General features: G+C 46.2%; 1 protein-coding gene across 2 annotated transcripts in view; it reads right to left on the bottom strand.

Moving 5' to 3' along the window:
- Nucleotides 1-15,446, bottom strand: part of LOC144889275 (5-oxoprolinase-like) — a gene marked incomplete at both ends in the record, with an annotated part of 71,672 nt that overhangs the window by 36,172 nt on the left and 20,054 nt on the right. For both annotated transcript variants that reach the window (XM_078769349.1, XM_078769350.1), the window contains 3 exon segments: nt 9,484-9,551; nt 10,604-10,742; nt 10,962-11,127. In XM_078769349.1, the coding sequence (XP_078625475.1) occupies nt 9,484-9,551; nt 10,604-10,742; nt 10,962-11,127 (373 nt within the window).

The raw sequence follows: 15,446 nt of genomic DNA, 5'->3' as shown, positions 1-15,446 counted from the left end.
CAAATCTACCAGCGGCGCTACTACTGTCGCGGGCGCGGTCGCCGTGGCCATGTGCGAGGCGCCATTTTGCGCGCCCGTACCCTCGTGCGGGACGACGCTATTTTGCGAACCTGCCACCCTCACTGCTTCGCTCTCATGTCCCTCATTTTGGTCCTGGATCGACCCTGCCTCACTCTCCTCTACCGGAACCCAGCCGTCTTGATCTGCCATAGCGCGACTTTCAAAATTCGGGTTTTTATTTTTGTAACACACAATCAAATTTCGCCGTTATAATTTCGAGCGCGTGTCCAATCCCACTCCTGACACCAATTGTTACGGACACGACTTAGATGTTATGATGGGCCGAGCGGAATGGCCGCCGTGTTCGCACAAGTTACCCGATTACACTCGAACGTTGGCCGAATCGCGCTCTGCTAAATCAATGAAGGAAAAGGACACAACGGCTGGGATTAAGGCAACGACACAAGGGGTACAGTTCTCAAGACCTCCGGAGGAGGATATAATATTGGTTATGCAGAACGGTTAGATTACACGGCAAGAGGTAAAGCACAGAAAGACAAGCACTTAGACACAGTCTTATCTTATTCCCGACAGACCACAGACAAACGGGACAAGACTGACTCACACGGGGATTGATGGCAGGGGAGGGCAGGCAGTCGATAGCTCAAGGTGCACCTTGGCTCAGGGGCAGAATCGACCCGGTCCGGTCCAGAGAGGCGGGGAGGTATTTCTCAGCGCTGGAGGTGGCGTCCGTTTCTCTTCAAGCTGAGGCGCATCTGACGTCACCTCCATCTTCCTGCGCATGTCCAGCGGGGAGTGACACGCCCACGGCTCGTTAGCTCCGCCCCAGATGGAATCGGTCCGCCACTTCTTATTGGGTGCGGGGGGTTACCGGGCTCCGCCCTTGACGAGGAGCTGACAGTGAGCCCCTGCGTGGTAACCCCGTCGGAGCACATGCTCAATGGCGGCTAACCAAGCCGGAGTGAGGACGCACACTCCCCGCGCCGCCGCCGCCCCGCCGCCGCTGTTGTTGTTGTTGTTGGTGTTGTTGTTCCAAGAGGAAGAGATGCGGGGAGGTATTGGGAGGTCCTAAACTTACTAATGGTGCCATACAATCACATTCTGGTGCAACGAAGAGTCAGAATTAATGGAAACGAGTCCTTAACTGACATAGACTAAGAATAACTAGCAAGATGTCCTATAGTTGTCTACGTGAGATGCGGTGAACCTGGGCACGACATTTAATGGGGGGAAAAAGGGGAAGGTCGGGGCTACAGAGTGTTGTTTACAGACAATGGGACTAGGGAATGGGGGATTGGGGATAGTTGGGGAGTATTGGGGAAATAGGGGAATATTTACAAGCGGATATGGATGGAGGCCAAATCCCATATCCGCAACAATATATATATATATATATATATATATATATATATATATATATATATATATATATATATATATATATATATATATATATATATATATAGATCTCTGTCTGTCTGTCTCTATACCTGTACCTGCACGGAGCCAGCCTGCCAGGAAGCTGTGCGTCCTGGTTCGTGGTGACTTCGAAGCGGCGGTTCGTCCTGCGGACCTTCTTTAAGCTGTGCGTGGAGCGGACACGCAGCGAGGCCTAGTTCGCGCCAACGAACACATTTTCCCGCCAAGGCCTCAGACGATCTTTGACGAGATACACCAGCCAATTTGGAGGTACATCGATCAGGCAAGACATTCTCACGTCGTGCGAGTTCGAGTCCCGGCTTCATCAGGAGCGGTCGTCTTCTGACGTCTTGCTGGGGTCGGTCGTAGGAGGGGAACTGTGGACGGAGAGCTGTGGTTTCTGTGCAGACATCGTGAGGACAAGCACGGCTGGGAAGAGACGAGCTGCACGCCAAGGCCGTTTGCTTCACACGGAAGGCCTACTTCGCGCCAAGGAGTGTGTTTCATGCGCAAAAACGCCAGGGCCTCGGACGATCTTTGACGATTCCTGACGAGATACACCAGCCGATTTAAGACTAAGTGCCCACTAAATCACACCTCTGTTTTTCATTTGGATTTCCCTTTGTCTGTATTTGGGTATGTTTGGGAGTGCTCCATTTGGGAATATAGTTTATTGATCGTTTTTTCGTGCACTAAGCATTTTCATCAAGCATTTTCATTTTCATTTCATCAAGCATCAAGCATCAAGCATTTTCTTTCGTGCATCATCACCTTCGAAAGTGTTGCGTTTACATTCTGTACGCCTGGCCATCTTAGCTACTTAACGTGCAGTGCAAACGAACCTTTTCTTTGTTATCAATGGTGATCTCAAGCTTGTGGAGGAGCTTGTATGTGTAATGTATTTGGGAGGATGATTCGGCCATCCGTGTGCTTTTAGTTTTACATGAATTGACTTGGACCAGTGTGTACAGTGTGTACCCTGGTTAGAATAGGTACACCGTATCCCTGCGTGTCGTAAGAGGCGACTAAGAGGGTTGGCGTCAGGAAGGGCATCCGGCCATAAAAACATTGCCTCAAAAAGAGAACCATGACAATTACAACTACATATGGGCAGGGTACAGCCCGAAGTGGAGATCGGTTTCTGAGGTTTGGGACATGGAATGTATGGACAATGACTGGGAGATCAGGAGAAGTGGTGGAAGTATTGGTCAGAAGAAGAGTGGACATATGTTGTGTGCAAGAGACGAGAAGGAAGGGAAGTGGTGTGAGAATGGTGAAGGGTAGGCAGGGACAGAAATATAAGTTTGTGTGGCAAGGGTGCCCGGAGGGCGTGAATGGTGTTGGTGTCCTGTTTTCTGAGGAGTTTGTAGACAGTGTGGTGAGTGTGACTGGAGTGAGTGATAGGTTGATGGTGAAAATGATGATTGGAAAGCTCTTGGTGAACATCATCTCGGGATATGCTCCGCAGGTTGGTCGGAGCGATGAAGAGAAGGACAAGTTCTGGTGTGCGATAGAGAAGCTGATGGAAAACGTGAAAGATGAGGAGGTTGTTGTGGTAGGAGACCTAAATGGACATGTGGGAAGGAGTATGGACGGTTTTGAGGGAGTTCATGGGGGTTACGGTTATGGTGTGAGAAATGGAGAAGGTGAAAGGATTTTGGAGTTTGCTGATGGAGCTGATTTGTAATACTCAGTTCCAGAAAGGGGATAATAAGCTTGTTACATACACGTCAGGTGGGTCGACGACAACTGTTGACTACCTGATGATGCGTAGGCGAGGTAGGGGGCACCTCCAGGACACAAAGGTGATCCCGGGGGAGGAGGCTGTTTCACAGCACCACTTGGTTGTCTGCGACATAAGGGTGAAAGGTGCGAGGAGAGCTCGGCGGGTGAAGTACCAACCGAGAATGAAGGTGTGGAGGTTGAAAGAGGTGACAGTAAGGGAGGCATTAAAAGAGAGGCTGAGTCGGGTCGAGGATGATGTTGTTGAGCTTGAAAGTGGTTGGATGTCAATGAAAAATAGTCTGTTGGGAGCCGTTGGTGACGTATGTGGATGGACAAAAGGACCACCGAGGCACTCGGAAACATGGTGGTGGGATGATGAAGTTGGAAAGAGGATTGATGAGAAGAGGAAGAAGTTCAAGGAGTGGCAGAAGGCGAAGGGTAAGGGAGCAGAAAAAGCAGAGTATGAAAGTTATAAGGCAGCCAAGAAGGCTGCAAAGAAAGAGGTAGCAAAGGCGCAGGAGACATGTAGGAAAATGTTCGGAGAACGCTTGGATTCGGAAGAGGGTCAGAGAGTGGTATTCAGGATTGCAAAGCAGATAGCGAAAGAGAGATGTGATGTGATGGGGGTGAGTTGCTTGAAGGATGAAGGGGGACAAATCGTTGTGGACCCAGATGGAATTAAAGGAAGATGGAAAAGATATATGGAAATGCTGTTGAATACAGAGAATGAATGGGATGACAACATAGAGAGTAACCCAGTTTTAGGACCGGCAGAGAAGATAACTGAGAAGGAAGTTGAGGAAGCGATAAAAGCAATGAAAAGTAGAAAAACGGGAGGGCCGATGGGAGTTGTGGGAGATATGTTGAAGGCAGCAGGAAGTTGGGGTGTGAAGAGAATGACAGAGATCTGTAATCTGGTGGTGAAAGAAGGCCGCATTCCAGTGGTTTGGGAACTGAGTACCCTTGTCCCTCTATACAAGGGGAAAGGTGACCCTCTGGAGTGTGGCTCGTACCGAGCGATAAAGTTATTGGAGCATGGAATGAAGGTATTGGAAAGGTTGTTGGAGAGGATAAGGAAGAAGGTGAAGATCGACGAAATGCAGTTTGGATTTATGCCAGGAAGAGGAACGACAGACGCGCTTTTTATTGTGAGGCAGTTGCAGGAGAAGTACATGGAGAAGAGGAAGAAGTTGAAAGTGACTGGTTGAGAAGAGTGATGGAAATAAATGTAGAAGGAAGTAGAGGACGGGGAAGACCGAGAAAGACTTGGCTAAAGACGGTGGAAGAAGACATGCGGGCAAGGGGGTTAACAAGGAGAGATGCAGAAAATAGGGCAAAATGGAGAAGATTGTCATGGGGACTGCAAGGCTAACCCCCGCTCTAGCAGGGAAAATGGCCTTAAAATGCATGTTGTTGTGTGTGTGTGTATATATATATATACATACATATATATATACATATATATATATATATATATATATACATTTTTTTTTTTTTTTTTTTTGTATTAAGACGAAACAGAGGGTAAGATGTTCGGGGAAGTATGGGGTGGAAAAAAAAAAAACAGGAAAAATGGCCCACAAACGGAAGTAAATGGACCACAAACGACCGCCGAGAGGGAAAAATAAAAAAGCCTCGAGGCCTAGAAAACCAGGCCTGAAAACGCGGGAGGAACCAACAGACGATTAAACACAAGTAAGCACGATTTGCACCGAGATCTAACTCGGTACACACAGTAGTCACTCGCACTGTAAAACAAAAACAAGTCAGGAGACAACGATGGTTCACGAGCAAGCGGTATTCAATGACAAAGGACGGACTGCTTCGAAATGGCCGTCCTTTGTGACCTTTAAAAGTCAAAACCGACATTGAAAATATATAAATAGGAATGTATTATCTGTGATGACTAGTTGGCTACACAATACCGAAAATTCGGTTCGATTCCGACAACTTTGAAAATTTGACCTTTATGACCTTCAAAGGACAATGGTCGAAGATTCTGAAATTTGTTGGAAAACTTGTATTTCATGATGTATGTGATAATATAAGATCATGTATGACATTTCACCCTATCAGGAAACGAACAATGTAATAAAACCATCAAAAATCGACTTTTCTAAATTTCGTGACCGTGACCTTGACGCGAAAATGAAAAATCAAGCTCGGTAGGGCTAGACACATGACATTGACCTAACCAAATACCGAAACCTCTGTCAGATTCCACCAACTCCCTCGGAGAAAATGTAACTTGAACTCGATTACCCCCTAAAAAGACATCTTTTTCGGGCGTGGCTCCGCCCACAATGGGCGCTATACGCCCACTCTAGGCAGGACACAACTAGATCATGATATCAACCGCCCACCCAAATTTCATCAAGATCGGATGACATCATCGGGTAGTTATGCTGCGGACAGACAGACAGACAGACATACACCCATGACGAATATAGTGGTCACTCTGTTTGACAACTCGTGAACCAAAATACAAATTGTAAAATTCTTAGCTTTGGTAGCGTGGAGAGCTGGCAAAAACACACGACCTCACCGGCAAAACCGGCAGCGGAGAAAAAAACCTGACTTGGCCAACGCTCTCTAAGAAAAATGATAACTGAACACACCCCCGACTGTGTTGACGCCCGAGCCGAGATCTACTGTAATCTATATACCCCAGAGAGGATAAAACATTACCCGACCTGCCACTCCTGTTCGGAGTATGTAACACTCAACTAGTTGCTTGAAACCAGACCCAACTGTCCATCAGATTTGTATTTGATATTGAACCAAACTGTGAATATCCTTCGAGATGAAATGTATAATACCTTCACCGGCAAGGATGAGGGAGTTGAGAGGACAGAGGCGAAAATATATATATTTTGTGTCGCAGGTTGTGACCACAGTGTGATCATTCTTGTTTAAATATGACCACTCTCAAACTTCATCGATACCAATTACTGCATCCTCTGCTTGTTTGGGAAAAATCCTGATTCCTGCCTTTCCCTCTAAATGTTGATACTAAAAGCTCACTTAAAATTCCTGAGAATGAAAAGTTCCTTGCTTTGCAAATCGACCCATTTCTCTCATGTAAATTGTTGTTTTTACCTTGTTGTCCTTTATTTTTTATTTTTTTTTGCCAACGTTAAAATACTTTTGCTTTAACCTGGAATAAATTATTTCTGTAACCTGTCGAAGACAGCCAAAAATGTCTGCCAACTTTATAGCTCACAATATTTTATCTGGGGACTCAAAATAATAGTAAAAGCCAAACAGGAATGCCCAATGCTTTAAGCAGACACAGCCGAGCTTAGAGCTCACCAAATGACATCACAAAGTAACGTCGAACCATTTTGTAAGCAAGTGTGCAGCTTTGATGGCAACATGTATTAATAATTGTCCAACAAACAAAAAAGGCAAATAACAAACAAAAAAAAAAAAAAACATTTCACTATCACATACAATATTTAATTCTCATGTAAAACTAGCTCCGCCAGGTGGGCAACGGTTCAGAGTGAGGTACGGCTGGATAGTTTGAATGTGGGATCAATGGGAGTGGGGGGGGGGGGGGAGGGGTAGAGGAGAGGATAGAGTTGCGAGAGGTCAAGATGGTAGAAATGATGCAGAGAAGGTTAGAAGTGTTGTGTTTAAAGGGAACCAGATGGAAACGAGACAGTGAGGAGGTTGGTAGGAGGATAAAAGGTGTTGCACCTGGGTGGGGATGGAAGGAGTGATGGCGTGGGAATAATAGTATCGGAAGAGATCAGCGAGCAGGTGGTCAGAGTGTAAAGGTGGGAGGGAAGGATAGTTATGGCATGGGTGGTGATACAGATGCAAATTATGTGTGTTACATCAGTATATGGGCCACAAATGGGAAGGTCTTGGATGGAGAAGCAGGAATTCAGGGACACACTGGAAAGGATGATGGGAATGGTTGGGATTGAGGTGATGCTGTGCATTGTGGAGGACTTTAACGTGCATGTCAGATTAGTGGGGCTGGGTGAAGAGGAATGTGTTGGTAAATTTGGTTGGGAAACGAGAAATAGAAAGGGTCCAGAGCTGGTGGAGCTTGTGGCGAGGAATGCGATGGCCATAGCTGGTTCATTCTTTCAAAAGTGGGAAAGCCACAAGATTACCTATAGGAATGGACAGCACAGAGCAGAACTGGATTAGGTTGTGGTAAGGAAGTGACAGCTGTGGGGGGTTAGGGATCACAATGCAGCGGCGGGAGAGCACGTTACCTCTCAGCACAAACCTATGGTGTTTGTGATGAGAAGGAATAAAAGGAGGGAGGTTAAGAGCACAGGTCGGAAGGTTATTAGGTGGGGAAAATGTAAGGGCAACGTTGTCATAGAGTACAAGGAGAGGACGAGGGACAGGTAAGAGCAACTTAGCGAAGAAGCGGAAGTTTGGAGGAGTGGAAGAAGTACAGAGCGACGTTTCAGGGAATTGCAGGAGGTTTGTGTGGAAGGACGTTAGGAAAGGGTGCATTGTTGAGGGATATAATCCAGGTATGGTGGACAGAGGAAGTAGTGAAGGCAGTTGGTGAAAAGAAGGAGGTTTGGAACAGGATAGATAAGATAAAGGATAGAGGAAGACAACCGGAAGCGGAGTTGCTGCACTTGCATGGGCAGAAGAAGAAAGCAGAAAGGAGAGCTGTGGACAAGGCAAGGAGTGATATGGAAGATGAGGTGTACAACAAGTTGGAAGAGGATGGTGGGCAGAAGTAGACCTATAATTTGGCTCAGGACAGGGATGAGGATCGTAAGGACATGAAAGGGGGGCTGTTGTTGTTGCATAGCCCCGGAAAAGCCCGCGGCACGGAGACAGCTGATCAATCTCCCAGGAGCAACTTAGACATCCCCCACCTTCACGAAGTCAGGGCCATAACAGAGATAGAGAGGGATAAAGAGAGCGAGAGAGAAAAGACAGAGACTAGAGTGAAAGGGCCAGTCTATGGGGACCGATCAACACTGACCATGACCATACTGCCCTGACGAATCCGGGCAACAGGGAAGAATGGGGAAGATTTGATCCCAGACTTGCATTGGGGGGTACACCACCGAGAAGAGGCATCCCCGATAGTTGTTGGGGGGGGGGGGGGATAGGAGCACGGGGCTGTGATTAAGGATGGTGGCAGGAGGCTATTGACAGAGGGGGACAGTATTGAAGGTGTGGGAAGGATATTTCAAACAGCTGTTGAACCAGGGAGGAAGCAACGACAAGCTGGAGCTGCCGTGTTACGTGGAAGGGAAGTGGAGCTGGTGAGGATCACAGAAGACAAAGCGTGGATAGCATTGAAGAGGATGAAAAAGGGAAGGGCACCAGGCATTGATGAGGTGTGTACAGAGATAATTGCAGTGGGAGAAGTCGGAGTCGCATGAATTAAGAGGCTGTTGAATGCAAGTGAGAGAGATGGCTCAATTCCAGAGGAGTGGAGGACAGGGTTAATTGTGCCAATATGGACGGGGAAGAGGAATGTTCAAGATCCAGGGAAGTATAGGGCCATTACGCTCCTTAGTCATGTCATCAAGGTGCTGGAGAGGATTCGAGATGGGAGTATTTTTATTATTTTTTTGGTATACAAAGTCGAGGCTTGTGTAAGAGCTAACACATAAGACAGATGTGAACAATGCCTGGGAATGGGAAGTCGGAGGCTGAGGTGCGGAGGAGGATTCAAGTGGGTGTGAATGCAAGTGATCGCATAAAGAAGGGTGGAGGGAGTAATGGCGGACAATGATATCAAGGAAATTGAAAGGGAAGGTTCTGATGTCGTGTGTAACGCCGGCCTACCTTTACGGTCTGGAAATGTTGACACTGTCAGAGAGACACCAACAGAGGCTGCAGGTTTGCGAGAACAATTCGGTGAGGAGGATTGCGGGAGTGAAGAGGGTGGATAGAAGCAGGACCGATAATGAGGGGGAAGATTGGTGTGCAGATGAGCTTGATGGGGAGATTGGTGAAATGCAGGCTGAGATGGACTGGACACGTGGTGCGGATGGGGGGTGGGAGGGGGGGGGGGGGAGAGAATGGCAAAGAGTGAGTAGGTTGAGGGAGCAAGGTAGGAGGGAAAGAGGTAGACCACGGTTGAGATGGGAGGATTGTGTGAGGGATTTCAGCAAGGTGGGGGTAGTTGAAGAGTGGAGAGAGTTGGCAGAGGACAGAGGGAAGTGGAGGAGCATCGTTGTTGAGGGCAGAAGCTTGGTACCATTGGACCTCACCCCTTCTAAATGGATGAGGAGGAGAAGTAGTAAAACCTTCCCTCCCCCATCACACACCAATATTGTTGAGTCTGAATCACTAACCATGCAACCAAGTTAAGCTTACCTTTCTTGTAACAAACTGGTCCTGGGATGGCACCTGCTGATTCTGGTCCAACCAAAAATATTCCACTTCTAGGGTGAAAAAAAAAAAGAAGTATATCAAGAAGGTGCATTCACATAAAATAGTTGATTGTTATCCCAAGGTAGTTAAGGAACAACACAAAACATAGGTGTTGATGTTTCAAAGATTGAAGCTGCACCACTAGTTAACAAAATCTCTGCAGTTGACTCTTGCTAAGACTTAGACTTTCAGAATTTTTATTTAAAAAATTTACTAAGTCAAAGAAAAGAAATGCTGTCCTGTAAAAATTCATAACCTATTACTTTAAAAAGTACTACGCACTGATAAATGTCTAGTGAGACAAATTAATATATTACGGGTGAGACCAAAAAGAGCAAGGCCAACATTTCCATCAACGCATCTCTTTCACTGTAAATACCTATGGAGGCAAAAGTGAAGCAAAATCCAGGCCTAATTTGATTTAAAGCGAAAATGATTACGAAACTAGAAAGACACTCGGCAGAGCGCATACCTCCGCCAAGCTGAACAATTCAGGTTTAGTATCCCACCGATAGGCTGCATCACATCCGGACCTAAACCAAAATGTCATTGACTTGTTCTGCAACTCATCCACCAAGTTTCGTCCGAATATGTCCATAACGCTTTGACATATTGCGCTGTATGTCGTTTTAGCCCCATCTCTCAATGGTGAAGAATCACTGAAATTCTAGTATCCGGATCGGGATCTGGATCTTCACCAAAATCGAATCAATTTGTCCTCGTCACACATCCAACCTGTCCACAAAATTTGGTCCAAATCCGTCCGTAACTTAAGACATCCTGCTTATGGATAAATGGCAGACAAACAGGGGTGAAAACATAACCCTGGCCCACCTTCGGTGGCGGAGGTAATAAATATCTCCCAAAGAATATGCTCATGTGTCATTCAAGACTCGATGTTTTGGAAAATAAAAAAATGAACAAATCAAGACAAGCCAAACCAACATCATTCGTACATTTCAATGCGTTTCCTTGTCCTGAATGCAAACCACACATTCTGCTAGTTTGTGATCCACAGGTTTACAAAGGCTCGTCAGCACAACAGAACCTGGAGAGAACTTACCTATAAAACAGCATGGATCCTCCCCCCGCTGCTACTGTGTTTATGTCAAGCTGTGGAGCCTGAATGAGGACACCAGCAGTTGTCGCTTCAAAAACATGCTCATACGCTCCTGCGTACCGACTCACGTCCGTAGAGGTCCCTGTCGGCAATTGAGAATTCCCACACACAGATTGTGCAACTGCAATAATGTTTCGAGATTATAGATTTTATCATAATGGAAACAGGCCAAGAGTGAGGACAAGGGATGTCCCAGAAAGGAAGTCTTATGAAGTGCAAGCGTTATAAGAAATAATGCCTCCGGCTACCTTCGGGGGCGGAGGCATAAAAAATGTTCAAAATTGGAAAACGAATGCACTACCTCCCATGTCAAAGCCAATGACAGGCTTCTGGCCATGTAGACCACACGTAGTACGTGCATGGCCCACAACACCTCCAGCAGGGCCCGACAGCACTGCCCGAGAGCCATTGACTTTCTCCATTGGGGTCAAGCCTCCATCAGACTGCATAAACAAGACCTGCACATCCTAGAGGAAAAAAGTATAAAGCAATTGGTTAACAGCATGCTGACCACAGAGCTACCATCAATGTTTGTCAAATGATAATCAGAGATGGCATTCTGTTAAAAAAGAAAACTAGTTCTAACAATGCGACTGTCGCCAATATGCCTCTGCATCTATGATCATCTGCATCATCCCATCTGCATAGTCAGAATACCCTCGTCCCTCTATACAAGGGGAAAGGTGACCCTCTAGAGTGTGGCTCGTACTGAGCGACAGTTATTGGAGCATGGAATGAAGGTATTGGAAAGGGTGTTGGAGAGGAGGATAAGGAAGAAGGTGCAGATCGACGAAATGCAGTTTGGATTTATGCCAAGAAGAGGAACGACAGATGTGCTTTTTATTGTGAGGCAGTTGCAGGAGAAGTATATGGAGAAGAGGAAAAAGTTGTTTCTTGGGTTTGTTGATCTGGAGAAAGCATTCGATAGGGTTCCACGTGAAGTAGTGACATGGGCATTGAGGAAGTTAGGAGTGGAGGAATGGTTGATCAGAGTAGTGATGGCAATGTACAAAAGAGCACGCACAGCTGTAAGGACGAAGGATGGGGAACAGTGGCGAGTTTGAGGTGAAGGTGGGAGTGCATCAGGGGTTGGTACTAACTCCACTACTATTTGTAGCTGTGATGGAGGTGCTGGCTCGGAACGTAAAGGAGGGTTTACCGTGGGAGTTCTTCTATGCAGATGATCTGGTGTTGATTGCAGAAAGTATGGATGGACTGAAGGAAAAGATGAACAAGTGGAAGGAATGTATGGAGGCAAAAGGTCTGAAGGTGAATATCGGAAAAACGAAGGTGATGGCAAGTGGTAAAGCATGTGGTGAGGTGCAAAGAACTGGGAAGTGGCCGTGTGCTGTGTGCAGGAAGGGTGTCGGAGTGAATTCTATTCAATGTACAATGTGCGCAGAGTGGGTTCATCAAAAATGTAGTGGTTTGAGAGGGTCTGACCAGTGTCTGACCTCTCAAACCAGTGTGGCAGCTACATTCAAGTGTAAGGTGTGCACAGAGGGAGCTGCAGATGGAGGAAATGTTGAGTTGGATCTTGGAGACGGCGTGAAGCTGGAAGGTGTGAAAACATTTTGTTACCTAGGAGACATGCTGAATGGAGAAGGTGGATAAGACTCGGCAATCATGACTCCACTATCTGCTGCTCCATTCCTCATCCCTCAGATCGGCAGTCTGCAGCGTCCTCACTCTCTGCAGACCTGGACAAAATCACAGACTGGGCAAACAAGTGGAACATGTCTTTCAATCCTGACAAATCTCACACTCTTACGATGTCTCTCCGAAAAGACCGACTGGACAACCCTCCCATCTACTTTCTAAATAATCCTCTCCAAAACGTTCTGTCACTCAAGCTTTTGGGTCTCACTATCTGCCATGATCTTTCCTGGGAAAACCACATTTCCAAGCTGGCCTCCAAAGCCAGTCGCCGACTGGGCATCCTCCGTCGTGCGAAGTCCTTCCTTGGCACACCTGAGCTCCTCACCACATACAAGGCTTTCATCCGCAGCTCAATGGAATACTGCTCTCCCCTCTGGGCTGGTGCTCCTGCCTCACACCTAGCTCGTCTTCACGCTGTTGAAACCAAAGCGTTCAGAATCATTGGAATCTCCCGCGATGACACTATCTCCGAGGGCCTTTCACTTACTCACCGCAGGCAGGTTGGTGGTCTTTCCGTCTTCTACCGACTCCTCTCCGGCCTTGCTCCCCCAGCTCTCTCTGGGCTCTGTCCCCCAAATATTCCTGCAGGTCGCACAAGATCTGCCTGCAACCCTCTTATGGTTAAACTGCCAAAATCAAGACTCTCTGCTCACCTTCACTCCTTCATTCCTCTTTTCTCCCGCCTCTGGAACAAACTCCCTCACTCTCTTCAATCCCACTCCTCCCTCCAGGTCTTTAAAACGGCTGTTCACCACCATCTCTTATCTTCCCCAATCCAAAACCTTGATCTTTTCTACCCCCGCTAATTTCACCCCAAATCCACCTTTTTTGAGGTGACGTTTGTCTTCTTTCCTGGAAGTCCTTGGTGTCCTTGCGTTTTATACCTATCCTGCCTCCCCCCAGGCCCTCTCCCTCCCACACATCTCCCGATGTCCCTGCTCTCAAATGTTGTGTTTGTGTGCTTCCTCCCCTTCTCTCCCCATCTTGTCGACCGCTCCCCTTTTTATATACTTTGTTTGCTTGTTTGATTTGTTTGTTTGATAAATGTTAGCTCGTTCACGAGCCTCGACTCTGTATACAAAAAAAAACAAAAAAAAAAAAAACGGTTGCTAGAGTGAGATGTGCATGGAAGAAGTTTCGGGAACTAAGTGATGTGTTGACGAGGAGGGCAGTGTCGTTGAAGCTGAAGAGAAAGGTGTATGCTGCATGTATGAGAAGTGTTATGATTTATGGGAGCGAGACATGGGTAATGAACGTAGAGCAGCAACGAAGGCTGGAAAGGGTGGAAATGCGAATGGTTCGGTGGATGTGTGGAGTATCGTTGAGAGAGGAAGACAAATGATGAATTGCGAAAGATGATGGGAATAGAGTCTGTGATGGATGCTGTGAAGAGAAATAGTTTGAGATGGTTTGGTCATGTGTTGAGGAAGGATGAGAGTGACTGGTTGAGAAGAGTGATGGAAATGAATGTAGAAGGAAGTAGAGGACGGGGAAGACCGAGAAAGACTAGGCTAAAGATGGTCGAAGAAGAAATGCGGGCAAGGGGGTTAAACAAGGGGAGATGCAGAAAATATGGCAAAATGGAGAAGATTGTCATGGGGACCACAAGGCTAACCCCCACTCTTGCAGGGAAAATGGCCTTTAAATGCCTGTTGTGTTTGTTGTCTCGTCCCACAACGGGTAGATGCAATCACTCTGCATATATATGGGTAGGGGATCACGTTTGTGAAGTTTTGTGTTGATCGGATACTGTTTGTTTTTCTGTCCAAGATGGCAGCCAAACCACGTGACCGATGACATCATTTTCAAACTATATGCAACAGTGCCGTTAGATAATATTTGTAAAATTTCGCATCGATAGGGTGAGCGGTGTCACATTTTCATTTGTGTCACATTCAGATATAATTATTTCATATTTTCCTTCAATCCAATATGGCTGCCAAACAATGTGACCTATGATGTCATAAATTTAATATTTCAATACAAATGGGTCATAGATCATGTGCATGCAATTTCAGATTTTTAGGATAAGGATTCATTTGAAACATTTTTGGCTGGTACACCACTTCACCTATGATGTCATCATTATCATGCTTTTGTTCCCCATTGGGAGTACTTGACAATGCGCTAAGTTTCAATTTTTTCCATTCAGCGGCTTCCGAGAAATAATTTAATTATTTGCTTTTAATCCAAGATGGCTGCCATACCACGTGACCTATGACGTCACAATTATAGATGCACAGTAAAGTGAAGAGTCATCAGCATACAAAGCTGAGAGAACATTATCATCCTCTCTCGCCGAGACATTTTCAGGAAGATCATCGATATAAATAAGGAACAGAGTGGGACCAATGATAGAACCCTTAAAAAAAAAAAAAAAAAAACACCTTTAGAGGCCATTTTTCCCCGCAAGCGGGGGTTGGCCTTTTTCGGGAACTGTGGTTGTTGTTGTTTTTCGGTCCCCTTTTTGAAGCAATGTTTTACGGCCGGATGCCCTTCCTGACGCCAACCCTTTTTGCCGCCTTTAACGACAAGCAGGGAATTACCAGTGAACTGGTACTCAATTTGCCGACCTCGGAAGGATGACAGGCTGAGTCAACCCCCCTGGCGTTAATTCAGCGATCGACCGGGATTCGAACCCAGGATCCTAGGATCCTAAGCCGGCACCCTAGCCACTAGCCCAACACCAGGGACTCAACACCAGAACCCTTAGTCCAGTCAAAATGTGAATGGACCCGCCACTAATTGCAAGAGAAACGAAGTAATACTTTTCTGAGACCTTGATGTCTACTAAATATCTGCCCAAAATTATACTTAAATATATTGAGTGGAACATGGTTTTTCAGGTCCTTTCCGATTTGGGAACTTTTCGGACTACCCTAATGTTTGGAAATTAATTATATGACAATATCACTCTTAATAATACACCAAATCAACTCTAAATTATTTATTTAACCATGTTTGAATACACTACCACAACTATTTGTACCCAATGTCCTTCTGTCCGTTCACAATATTTAACACGTCACTTCGTCTCTTCCATGGTCACTATCATCAGCATCCTCGAAAACGTCCACCGATTCGTCTGCATTTGCACAAATACCTCTGCACTCCCTACATGCAAATG

This window comes from Myxine glutinosa, unplaced genomic scaffold (assembly GCF_964187855.1).
Source record: "Myxine glutinosa unplaced genomic scaffold, kmMyxGlut1.1 SCAFFOLD_2163, whole genome shotgun sequence".
Lineage (NCBI taxonomy): Eukaryota > Metazoa > Chordata > Myxini > Myxiniformes > Myxinidae > Myxine > Myxine glutinosa.
Note: the sequence above shows the minus strand (reverse complement) of the source record. Positions and strands in the feature narration are given on the sequence as shown.